Source organism: Megalobrama amblycephala, linkage group LG18, assembly GCF_018812025.1.
Source record: "Megalobrama amblycephala isolate DHTTF-2021 linkage group LG18, ASM1881202v1, whole genome shotgun sequence".
In the NCBI taxonomy this organism is placed as follows: Eukaryota; Metazoa; Chordata; class Actinopteri; order Cypriniformes; family Xenocyprididae; genus Megalobrama; species Megalobrama amblycephala.
In genome coordinates, this window is record NC_063061.1 from 4,808,042 (window position 1) to 4,821,721 (window position 13,680).

General features: G+C 36.0%; 1 protein-coding gene across 1 annotated transcript in view; it reads right to left on the bottom strand.

Moving 5' to 3' along the window:
* stk26 (serine/threonine protein kinase 26) overlaps positions 1 to 13,680 on the bottom strand; it is a 40,135-nt gene that overhangs the window by 8,907 nt on the left and 17,548 nt on the right. The window contains exons 3-6 of the mRNA XM_048165544.1: positions 6,826 to 6,882; positions 6,607 to 6,715; positions 5,859 to 6,016; positions 1,622 to 1,807 (exon numbers count right to left, since the gene is read on the bottom strand). Of these exons, the coding sequence (XP_048021501.1) occupies positions 1,622 to 1,807; positions 5,859 to 6,016; positions 6,607 to 6,715; positions 6,826 to 6,882 (510 nt within the window). The remainder of the gene's footprint in view (positions 1 to 1,621; positions 1,808 to 5,858; positions 6,017 to 6,606; positions 6,716 to 6,825; positions 6,883 to 13,680) is intronic.

A 13,680-nucleotide genomic window follows, 5' to 3' on the forward strand; every position in this document is an offset into this window, starting at 1 on the left:
TTAAAAAAAAAAAAAAAAAAGTGTCCAAAAGTGATGTCCAGTCTAGGAAAATTGACATCTTCACCCTTTATTCAAATATGCCAAATTATAGCAGCATACATTTTGGCCAGGTTTCTATACGAAAAAATTATCACATGCAAAAACAAGAAACAACCAACAAAATATTAATAACTGATTATGTCGATGTATGCTTTTTCCTGTCAGCTTTTTGCATAGTAAAATAAAACCTGTAGCTGTAGTTTGCCCTTTTCTGCCAAATATTTTTGTCAGAAATACCTTAACGAAGTTTAGAGTTTTGTTTGCCTTTCATATATAAAATATTTTCCTCATATTTTGATGGTTTACTCGAACTTGTAGGGTCCTTAAAAAGGATCATCACTTCTGGCCACTCCTGTATATTCAAAAATCAAAACTTATTTTATTTAAGCTAGTTGCCAAGTCAACATTTCTTATTTATGTTTAATTTAATGTGATACTAAATAATTTCAAATTAAACTAAAATAAAAATTATATATACATAAAACTAATGAAATTAAGCTAAAACCGTACTAAACCTAAATAAAACTATAAACTAATTCAAAATATTAATAAACTTTATCAAAGATCAATAAATAAAATAACACTGGATACTACTTTGTATTGTGATACTTTAGCTGATATACCAAAATTAAAGGATTAGTTCACTTCAGAATTCAAATTTCCTGATAATTTACTCACAACCATGTCATCCAAGATGTTCATGTCTTTCTTCAGTCAAAAAGAAATGAAGGTTTTTGAGGAAAACATTCCAGGATTTTTCTCCATATAGTGGACTTCACTGGGGTTCAACGGGTTGAAGGTCCAAATGTCAGTTTCAGTGCAGCTTCAAAGAGCTCTACATGATCCCAGACGAGGAATAAGAGTCTTATCTAGAGAAACCATCGCTCATTTTATAAAAAAATAAAAATGTATATAGTTTTTAACCACAAATGCTCATCTTGCACTGCTCTGCTATGTGCCACGCATTACGTAATCATGTTGGAAAGGTCACACGTGACATAGGTGGAAGTACCACGGTAGGGCGAAAAACTCCTCAAACTCAACATCAAAATCGTCCGACATCTTTGTTTTACCTTTTTTTGTAAAGGGCGTTTGACTTAGTCTTTGTACTTTCGCTTTGTAGACACTGGATCTGTACTTCTGTCTACGTCACGTGTGACCTTTCCAACATGATAACGTAATGCGTGGCGCATCGCAGAGCAGTGCAAGATAAGCATTTGTGGTTAAAAAGTACATAATTTTTTATTTTTTTTTTAAAATGGCCGATGGTTTCTCTAGATAAGACTCTTATTCCTCGTCTGGGATCATGTAGAGCTCTTTGAAGCTGCACTGAAACTGACATTTGGACCTTCAACCCGTTGAACCCCAGTGAAGTCCACTATATGGAGAAAAATCCTGGAATGTTTTCCTCAAAAACCTTCATTTCTTTTTGACTGAAGAAAGAAAGACATAAACATCTTGGATGACATGGTGGTGAGTAAATTATCAGGACATTTTAATTCTGAAGTGAACTAATCCTTTAAGGTACTGTGCACAAGTACAACAATCCGATTTCAGAAAGCAATGCTTTAACTGTGCTTACAAATGTAGGGTCTTTGTTGAGACAGGAGTCCACAAACTCTTTGAATATCTTGGAGAAGTCTCCGTTGAGGGTGGGTGGTGTGTTCTTGGGGATGTGGAAGAGAACTCTCATGGGGTGCATGTCAGAGTTGGGGGGCTCGCCCTTGGCCAGTTCGATGGCAGTGATCCCGAGAGACCAAATATCAGCCTGAGAACAAAAACAACTTCATGAGGTTGAACTCGTATATAGCGTGCCATAATAAAATGCCTTGTAGAATAAAGCAAGAAAGAGTGAGACATTTGTTTAGTTAAAACATCTGGAATTTTTTTTTTCTTTTTTTTTTGATTGAGATGAGCTTTATAACCTTCCTTTAACACAATGAAAGCATCTCAAATAATATGAAGGAACTTTCATATTTACATATATAAATTAAATATATCCACTTCTTTGGCATCCTCATTATGTTTTAAAGATTAATATTGTAAAGCCTGACATACAAAATAACTCCAATTTTACTGTGCAGAATGTTCTATTAAACAAAAAAGACAAAGTAAATAATAAATACTTGAGTTGAAGAACTACTATCTGCTTATAAATATTGATTTCCATTAGTATATCTCTTAGGAAAATTATATTTCAATTTTTTTTTAAAAATCACTTCATGATGATTTGTGGAGATGATTGAATTATTGTGGTGGGCATGATATTTACATCATAAACAATACAATTATGATTTTAGATATCAAAAGCATCAAGAGGATTGCTTTATCAATAATCAAGAGGATTTGGCATTTCAAATTAAAGTATTAAATTATTATTATTATTAGGCAGCTATTACTATTAAATTACAATTCATTTGCCCCGGCATAATTTCATAGCGCATCACCGCATGACTGACACTTTGAGTCCGAGGATAATAAAATCCTAGATTAGCTTTCTCTTCATTGGAAATGTTTTAGAAACATTTAGGTCTATTATACAATTAATTATAGAATTAAAATGATATAATGAAAATATACAATAGGTTTAAACACTGCAATAATCAGTCATCAATGAAAATTAATAGCAGCTTCAGGACTCGACAGTAAGGACTGCCTGATGGTCTGGGGCGAATGTAAACGGCGCTCTGGACAGTCGAAGGAACGGTCAACCTGCCTGACCAGGCCAGTGCTCTATAGTCACAAAACTTTATCATTTGCATGTTTTTAAGCTTTGCCAATTTAAATATTCAAGTGCAAGAAGACATAAAAGAGAACTCAATTTGTTACTCACCCAGAAAGCTGCTTGTCAGACAGTGCACGAGTACTGAATTGAGTTCTCTTTCACATCTTTTTGCACTTGAACGGGCAAATTCACACGAAAATATGTCAAACTGCCCACCTTTGCGAGTATCCTCGTAACACAGACTGTTTTGTCTTAAAGGGTCATGAAACTCCAGAACACATTTTTTGAGCTGTGAACATATGTATAGGCTGCACATCATTGAAAACACTAAAGGTACTCCTTAATTTTATTTAAAAGTTGAAATTAGTTATTTTTGCCTTTTTCAGAGCAATTTCTGTCTTCCGGTTTGAAAAGCAAAGTCTGAGCAACGTCACAAAATCTGACGTCATCGTGTACTACCGGCAAGATCCGGAGTGCTGGTTGGCTCCAAGTATGGGCTGGTCGAACATGCTGACATCAACAGTTTCTGCATTTATTCATGACTTAAAACTCATTCAATCCAATCATTGCGCTGTAGTATGCATACGATTATAATTGCCGTATTATGCATGAGGAAGTATCACTTCTCTTGCCTCTGTCTCTTGTCAGAGACGGTCGTAGGTGTTCGTTTCCTCAGTGCTACAACACAAAAATGTGTTTTCCTGCGACGCGACCAGAGCAGAAGTTTAGGTGCATATGGATCGTTTTGCTTTAATCTACTAGCACAATTGGAAAATATGTTTGCATGATCGCATTACAGTGGAGAATTTAAATGTCACAAAACTGCTGTTCATCACCTCTGCGTTCGGACACGCGAGACGTGTATATGTTTCCCTCAGCACAGCAGCACATGAGTGTTGTTTGTATTTTGCCTGCAACGTGGTCAGAACTGGAGTTGAATTGTTACACGCAGAGTGTGCATATGATTGGTTTCAGCGCGGAGCTCAGCGATGAGTTTAACAACACTAGCCACGTGGCTCATAGCTCATTTACAGAATAACGTATCCGTGTTTAAAGTTTTTATTGACATATTTCACATATTCTCCTGCACCAAACATGAACCAGCACGGTGTATGAGCACACATTTCATTAAGTCTTCTTCAAATGAATTACATGTGCAAACTGGACACTGATACAGTGGTGTGAACGTGATGACACGATTATTCTAATAGACAAAAGACTGATTTAGATTGAAAATTCAAAGAAAAATGGACAAAAATTAAACTATGTCTTCATTCTTTCTGTGTTAAACTATGTGCCGTTTATCATAAGACTGCTCGTAAACGTAATGTAAGTATTAGGGATGCAACGGTTCAAATTTGCTCACAGTTCGGTTCGTATCAGGGTTTTAGGGTCACGGTTTCGGTACGGTTCGGTATGTGCTATGTTTAGGGAAAATAGGACTACGGTCATATAAAAATTAAGAAAATAAGAACAAAGAATCAAACTACAAGCAACATCACAAATAAGTACAATAAAGCAAATATTCAATTAAAATAAACAGTGCTTTTCAGTTTTTTCAGGTATCTAACAGTAGTTTTCAGGTATAGAAAATGGATAAAGTAATCAAATATAAAATAACACTGCATATTATCTTTACTGTATAAAATAAATAAAGATTAATCATTATTGAAGTTACAAAAACTATTCAGTCAAGAGCAGTGAGTGATTTCTTTATTTGTTGTTTGATTTAACATTAAAAAAAGGCAGCAGGAATAATTTTTTTTCCCTTTAAGTCAAGCACGATCCAGTACATATACTGTTACACATGCGCTGTCTTTCTCGACTAATATACGTTCACTTAAGACATAACCGACTATGTTTGCTAGGATACTAGAAGATGGGCATGTTGACATAATTTTTGTATGAATTTGGCCGCTGAAGCGCAAGACTTGAAAGAGAACTCAGTATTTGCGCACTGACTGAAATAAGCGTGTGCGCGCTTCGGATGAGCGCACACAAATCTTCTCACAGCGCGTGCGAGTTCTCTTTCGCGTCTTGTTCTTGAAGGTTTAAATCAGCAAGGCTTAAATGAGTTTAAACACAGATAGCAACGTGTGCTGTTCAGGTCTCACTTGCGCTCGCGCGCTATCAACACCCGGGTGATGACGGCGTAAATGACTGGACATTAGAGTATACGGCACTCGCAGTTAACAGTTTGCAAAGAGTGACTGTTTTGTCCACGCTTTTTGATTATCGTTGTTGTAACGTTTTGCGCATCCATCTACTGAAACATACATTATCTGAACTCTGTCTGTTTTCCACGTTGCTATTTTAAACAAACCATATTAACCAATAGATGTGTCATCATTCGAGATGGACCGCGGAGCAAGTGCGTACCGAACCCTAAGTGGAGAACCGTACGGTTCGATTTTTTACCGAGAACCGTTGCACCCATAGTAAATATTATTAGCCCTTTTAAATATTCTTTCGCATTTCTCCCTTGTGGTTGGGAGTTTATTGTCATTTTTCTCCATGCTCATCTATTAATATTCATTATTCTGTATAATGAGTCTGTGTTTTATTGGTTGTTCTCTCCCCTCTTCCCCACACTCCCACATTTCCAGAGCTTCACACACCCATTTTAACAGAGTTTTTAAAGCTTTGAGGTGTGAACGACCATGCTAAAACAGGGGAGGTTTCATGACCCTTTAAGTGAATGTAAACAGTTGATGTGCAACACTATATTTGATCCGGGCAGTCACTCTTAAAATGACAGCAGCCTAATAAACCTGCTGCCGTCTGTGTTTTTAATGTTAATCAAACAAAATTTCACTCACTGCTCTAATTGATATGTATGTTTATATATGGATAGGTGTTTACATGTAACAGTTTAGCCTTTAATAACCGCACAAAGCTTCATGCTGTTTCTTAATAATTAGTGGTTTGCATAACAGCGAGTTGAGCTTTAAAGTCATTACGGCCCTCTATAAAGAACGGCGTGATTATGGAAACATGTACATTCAGGGAGTTGAGATGATAAACAAGCCTGCTGCAGGTGTAGTAAGTGTTTAAGGTGTGCTGGTTAAAGTAGATTCAGCACTGAGGGACTTACCTTTGAGTCATAGGCAGACTGCTGGATGACCTCCGGCGCCATCCAGAATGGTGTACCCACAAATGTCTCCCTTTTGATCTGTGTGTCTGTCAGCTGTCCTGCCACACCGAAGTCTGCCAGCTTCACCTCACCAGACTCAGACAACAACACGTTGGCGGCTGTAACCATGTAAAAATAAGAGACGATGAAGAAAACAGATGCGGCAGCTTTTACTACTACTTGAGTGATCTGATGAATTTACATTTTACCATTTATTAAAGGTCATCATAATAGGAACAGAATAAACATCATAGAGAGAGAGAGATTATGTGTCATGTAGACAAATGGATTATTTCAACAGCATCACGTTACAAAGTTTTAATCGCAATTATCCACTGGAAAAGTATAGAAATGGCATTTTATATATTTTCTTCATAAGTAACATGTGATCACTTCAAATCACATCCTTTGATTTCACATTTTACTGCTGAAAACATTCTTTTTCCTTCATTCAAAATTAAATTTCAAGACTGAAATACACCTCAAAAGAAGAAATTACATTAATAACACAAAACTACTGAACAAAAATTGCAGACACAACACCAATCAGTGCAGCTAATTCCAGACGAAGCAGCCGGAATCTACCTCACCCTGCACAGTTCAAACAAGTGGAAAAACAAACGAGAGTGGAAAAACAAAGTCGTCACACCCACCCATCCAAGCAGACACAAACATTCTTAACATGGAGACAAATGCTCTGCGTACACACCTTTTATGTCCCTGTGGATTTTCTTCTCAGAGTGCAGGTAGTCCAAACCCTTTAAAATCTCTTTCAGCATGGTGGCTATCTGGTATTCGTCAAAGGGTCCGGCTCGCAGCTGCACACACACACAAACACAAAATGAGCTGAGTGTGTAGGGCACATGACAGGCAGGATCAGTTGCATTCTCTGGCTGTGGAGGCTCACAGATAAAGTCAAAGGGCTTACCAGGTCCAGAGCTGAACCTCCTCCCAGATATTCCATTATGATCCATAGTTTACTACCCTAAAAGAAAAACAACAGACAATTAGCTATAAACGTCTTCTGAGTGCATAGTTTATATAACCTGAAGCAGGGATGCACCGATACCATTTTTTAAGGACAGAGTACCGATACTTTTTTCTAGTACTCGCCAATACCGATGCCTATACATTTATTAATTTCTCTCTCACTCTTTTTTTTTTTTGCAGTTTTCTATGCACAACACAGCGAGACTAATGAATGTAAGACAGCTTCTTTATTTTTACTCTAATGAAAAAAGTAAGAATTTTATGTGCTTGTCACAAACTTAAAGAACAAAAATTTCACAGTGTCCAATAACCTTCAAAGGGCATAATTACCAATATATATAAATGTTGTTATATAAAAAGAAACTTACAAACAAATTGCAAACAATACAACAAATACTAGAGAGATACAAATTAAATAAACTTGTTTTTCAGATACAGTAGGTTTATTTACCATGTATACATTTACATTTTACATCTTTTGTTGTTTTATTAACATTAATGACAAATATAGGCTACGGTCCCTTTAAGACGGAATCCATGGATACTGTAGGGCCCTATGAAATCCATTTTATTTTTTCCCAAATTTCTTTTTTTCTATTTTAATTTTTCTGGATTCCGTTTTTTTCTGTTTTATTTATTTTTTGACCCCATTTTAATGGTTAAATTAAATTTTAGTAAATCAAAAAGCATGTCTAATTAATTGAAATAATGAATCTTGTCCAATTTACCAACAATTTAATAAAAGTTTAACAAAAAAAAAAAAATTTTTTTTAGGGCCCTATGATAAACATTTTATTCTTTCCCCTAACATTTTATTTTTACCAAATTCTGTTTTCTGGATTCCATTTTAATGGTTTAATTCCATTTTAATAATCAAAAAGCATGTCTAATTAATTGAATTCTTAAAAACAACAATATTTATTAATTAAAAAATATATATATATATTTTTTTTTTCAGAAGTTCTGTTGTGTATTTAAATGTTTCTGGCAATCAAATGAACGCATACCATTTAATTGATCTTTTTATCATGAAATTAAACTTTTTTGTCAAACAATGTGCTGCACAACAGAGTTTTACTGTTAAAAGTAAAACATGGAAGAAACACTGAGATTATTGTTTAAAAATATATTTTAATAATTTATTGTTAAATTAATTTATCTGAATTCTACTGTACAACAGTAATATGTTTGTGTCAAGTTAAATCGAACTTTTATTTTGACGGTTTGCCTAGAGCTTTGAGTTTCTCTGTGCTTATGACGGTAGTTTTCTCAAATGAAGCGGTTAAATGCTGATGAAGTGACTTTCAGAGCAGCTCTGGAGATGAATTCGTGCGTTCATATAGTGAGGCGACAGAGGACGAAAACACCGCGAGCGTCGCATGTGCTTCAGCGTGCGTGCGCCCGCGCGATTGTGTGTGAGGCGGTGTGAGGTAAGTGAAACCGAGCTTCCGCATCATTCATTTTAGAGTCACACAGGCATGCAGGATTCATGTTTAAATAGTCTTTAATATTTACAGACACTAGTCTATATCGCGATTTAATTTAAGTGTACTGACCTGCTTTTAATTCATTCATCAAAAATTTGACAAATTCCGTGACATTCCGCGTTATATAGTAAATTCCGTTTTTATGAATGGATTCCACGATTCCGTGATCACGGAAATTATAGGGCCCTTATACTGACACATATCCTGTTTTCACCCAAATGTTTACGTCCACTTAAGCCATAACCGACTATTTACGTGAGAGACTCCACACGATGGACATTTTGACAACTATGTGTGCATTTGACCATTCAGGCGCTGTCTGAGAGAACTGGGATCACACTAGTGATCGACCGATGTATCGGTTTACCGATATTTTTCCCGATATTTAAGCATTTTTCCATAATCGGGTATCGGTTTTGTAATATCGGATTCGCCGATTTATGGCGCCATCTTGTGGCCGTTTTGAGATTTCCGCCATTGCAGCCCGGGCGTCTGAGGAGATCAGTCAACAACTCAGTGCACAGGTAAAGTATATGTTCTACTTGGTTTGCTTTAATTAATCAACTTTATTTAACATAACAGACATGCACAAATGAGATCTGAGACATAAATTCCTGATATAGTTAATTTATGCAGCTTGTTTCTAAACAATTGAGACGAACTCATTGAGTCACGTAGTGTAATTCGTCATGTCCTGCCCCAATAAAGACGTAACTTTACATGAATTAAATAAAACAGACATGAATGAGTGCATGTTGAAAATAAAAGCGCTGAATTTAATTCTCTATCTGTTGTATTTGCTCACCATTAGTCTAGAAGAAAAAGTTCGTTCATATTGCTTAGCAACTGACTGATGATCAGGAGGCTTAAGCACGGCCACTGAATGAAACTTTTGACAAGATTATCTTGTTTAAACACCCTAGATTATATTATCATTTACCACATAACAATTATTTCGCTAATACACATATAAATATAGCCTACCGCTTTGTGGAAATTAATTATTTATTATCTCCATGCGCGATCGCGGTTGATTAAGTTATAGTCAAACAGCACTTTGTCAGTTGGCATTTCATGATTTAACGTTAGATTAAATGCCAACTGACAAGTGCTGTTTAACTTTATATAGTCTCGGGAAAAAAAGTTCGTTCATATTGCTCAGCACCTGAATGGGTTGATGAACAGGAAGCCTCAAGCACGGCCACTGCATGAAATTTTTGACAAGATTATCTCGTTTAAACACCCTAGATTATATAATCATTTGATTTACTACATAACCATTATTTAGTTAATAAATATAAAAAAAAAAAATTCGTATGCAAGGAGGGAGTGATTGTTATAAATAAAATGGTTTGTTCAGCTCATTTGTGTTGTAATAATTGTCAAAAACAGAAGTATAACAGTAAATAAATATCGGTTCTGCATATCGGTTATCGGGTAAATAAACATGCAAATAATCGGTATCGGTTATAAAAAATCAATATCGGTCGATCACTAGATCACACGCAAGAAAGAGAGAGAGCGCATGTGTGAGAGAGAGCGTGCTTCTGGGGCACGTTCAAGCTCAAACCGGCGCGCAACGTTTTGCTATGGTTTCTGGGTTGAACGACATGTTTCCTGGAAATGGGTTTGAGATACATTTTCTCTTGTTTGGTGGGTGTGTCAAAAATGTCAGCCCAATCAGCGGCAACATGTATATAAACCACACGGGATTAAAGAGACACAATGGGTCCAAGTAAAGTCGTTTACAAATGTGTTCTCTTTTATTCTGGACGGCAAGGGCAGTGACTGTAACAGAGCATATTTTGCAGTATTAAACACGTATTTATACTGATTTCATCAGGCTTTGGAAATTCTTCAAAAAGAACACAAAGAATGGCCTTCTCAGCTGCCATAGTTGTGTCATCAGAACAGGGCATTCAGAGCACCACCGATTCCGTTTAAAAAAACGTTTTGCAAGGTTTTGTCAGGGCTGAACGCAGTGTCATTCAGTGCAATTCCGCCTATCCCGCCTTCACTAATCGATAACGAATTGTGATTGAAAGCATGCATCTCACAACGTGTCGGTTGTCATCATTAATTTGAAGTATTTCCACACCCCTGAGGCTGACATTGTTTCTGCGCAAGGAAAATTCTGTCAGTTACGTCATGAGAGGTATCAGTTTTTGGTATCGGGGGTATTTTTATGAGTACATGAGCTTGGTATCGGGCCCGATACCGATACTGGAATCGGTGCATCCCTAACCTGAAGTACTTGTTGCACTTTCAATCGGACACTACTGAAAAATGTCAGTTGTGACCTCAGTAAAGGCTCTGATTCATTGACCGATTCTGATTCTAAATGCTAACTCACAAGTGAGTCTGAGGCTGTTTCATGAATCCTTCTGACTGGAGTTCAGTTGTTCATACAGGAAACACTGGCCAGCATTTATTTCTAACTTCTGCTTTCAAACTGTAGACCAACAGTTGTTCTTTTGTTTTATAATATATGTTTATATTTGAAAGCTTTCTTATGCACAATGTATAGCATGTCCTATATTTTCTATACAGCCTTCAAAATTCTGTCACCATTTATTCACCCTCATGTTGTTCTAAACTTCTATGTTTTCTTTCTTCTGTGAAATACAAACATTTTTGAAGAATCTTACAGCTTTTTTTTTTTGTCCATTATGAGTCAACTGGGACCCAAAACAGACGACATAAAATATGGAAACACAAACCTGAAACATCAGCTAACCTCAAACATCATTGGTTCTCGCATGTCACAAGACATAGTCTTTGAGTGTGAATTCAGAAGACTTAAAATACACCAGTTCATCAAAATCATATGAATATTCATGATGTTCTCTTTAAAGCGTAATTGTATTGGGTCCTACTGACTTCCATTATATGGAGAAAAAAAAAACAGTTGTAAAATTTTTCATGTATCTTACTTTGTTTCACACATAAAGCAAGTTTGAGATGACGTTAGGGTAAGTAAATGTAAATGAAAAAAGTAAATGGTACCATGATAAGATTTGAAAAAATGATTTGAAAAACTCTTGATTTACATAACATTATAATAAGAACAGGGCAGAGCCAGTGAAAAATTTTTGAATTTAACAAATCTGAACCACTGGCCTGGCTGGGCAAGTTGAACCATGTAAATCTATATTTGTATTATATTGTCACTTGAAAAACAATAGGTGACTACACATTAGTTGACCACCAAATGAATTAAAATGAATATATAAGACTTTACATAGTGGAAGTAGAGAAAAAGCAGAAAAACAGGAAACTATGGACAGTGTTCAGCAATGGTTGAACCACATGATGTTTTAGAATACCGCTGAAAATACTGCTTTGATACCACAGCAAAGATTAATTAGGCTAGTATTAGTTTAAGTAAAAAGCTCTCGAAGATTACTGAAAACAAGTAAACAGCCAGCAAATACAATAGAACGATTCAAATGAAATAAACAGTGCTTTAAGTTTTCAAGTACATCTATCTAACAGTAGCATTCAGCTACAGAAACTGAGTGAAGTAATAAAATATGAAATAAAAACACCACATAGTCTTCACTGTTTGAATGGAACATAAATAGATTGTTATTAAAGCTACTAAAAGTTAATAAGTCAAGAGCAGTGAGTGATTTTTTTTTTTGGTCCAACCAATCCAACCATCCAATCAACTCAAAAAAAAAAAAAAAAAAAAAAAAATTAAGTCCCACCCTAGATTTTTTCTTGTTTAAGAAGCTGTTTGAATCAGATATACGTCACAATAGGGAAGAAAAGTCTATCGCAAATCTGTTTCATGTGGACTTTAAGGACACAAACAGTAGCAGGTAGGCCGCTGTCATTTTATGGACTAATGCACGGATCCAATACTTTCACATCCAATTTTCCCCCAACTGTTTACGTTCACATAAAAAGGGACCCATTTCCCCCACAAAGGGAACACAAATTGAGATATTTTTAAAGAAATTCGATGGCTTGTGAGGCCTTCATTGAGAGCAAGTTAACTTAGACTTTCAAATGCCCAGAAAGGTACTAAAAATATATTTAAAACAAATCATGTGACAACAATGGTTCAACCTTAATGTTATGAAGCGACGAGAATACGTTTGTGCAGCAAAAAAAACCCCAAAATAATGACTTTATTGAACAATATCTAGCACTCGTCACAGAACTAACCACTGCTTCATGAAGCTTCGAAGCTTAACGAATCTTTTGTTTCGAATCAGTGGTTCAGAGAGTGTATCAAACGATCTCAAAGTCACATGAACCATTGAATTTTCGAAACATTTAGGACGCAACGAAGCCTTTGACTTTGGTAGTTTGAGATCTTTTTTGATTCACTATCTGAACCACTGATTCGAAACAAAAGATTTGTTAAGCTTCGAAGCTTCATGAAGCAGTGTTTTGAAATCGCCCATCACTAGATATGGTTGAATAAAGTCGTTATTTTGGTTTTTTTTGGCACATAAAAAGTATTCTTGTCGCTTCATAACATTAAAGGTCCCGTTTTTCGTGGTTTTTTGAAGCTTTGATTGTGTTTATAGTGTGCAATATAACATGTGTTCATGTTTCGCGTGTAAAAAAACACAGTATTTTTCACATAATTTACGTATCGGTATACCGCTGTTTCCACTGTCATAAAAACGGGCTGATGACTTCCTTGTTCTATGAAGTCCCTCCTTCAGAAATACGTAACGAGTTCTGATTGTGCCAGCGGTTCCTGTGTTGTGATTCGACAGCAGCTTAGCGCACCTTGCCCGGAAAGGTCACGCCTCTTACCATAACGTGGAGATGCACGCGCTCAGTGTTATTGTAAACATGTCTTTAATTTTACCCTATCAATTTGAGCCGGAATCAGACCCGGTGATTGGACTGCGGGATGAAAATAACAGCGTTTCGACGACATGGCGACAAACACACTCTACAAACGCAACTCTTGTGTATTCCTGTGGGCGGAGGTTAGTCAAAAAACTGTTTTAGTGACGTCATTAAAGAAGGAAGTAGAGGGATGTAGTCCAAACTGGCCGTTCGATGTAGGCGACTTCTGTTAAATAAAATATCTCGCTTGGCATTGAACTTTGAGCTTTAAAATTTTACAGATTTTATTTATACTCTAACAACAACATTACACACTAACTAAAGTTTGAAACATGGGATCACGAAGAACGGGACCTTTAAAGGTTGAACCACTGTAGTCAACTGTTTTAAATATGTCTTTAGTAGCTTTCTTGGCATTTGAAAGTCTAAGTTAACTTGCTGTTAATGGAGGCCTCACTGAGCCATTGGATTTTATCAAAAATATCTTAATT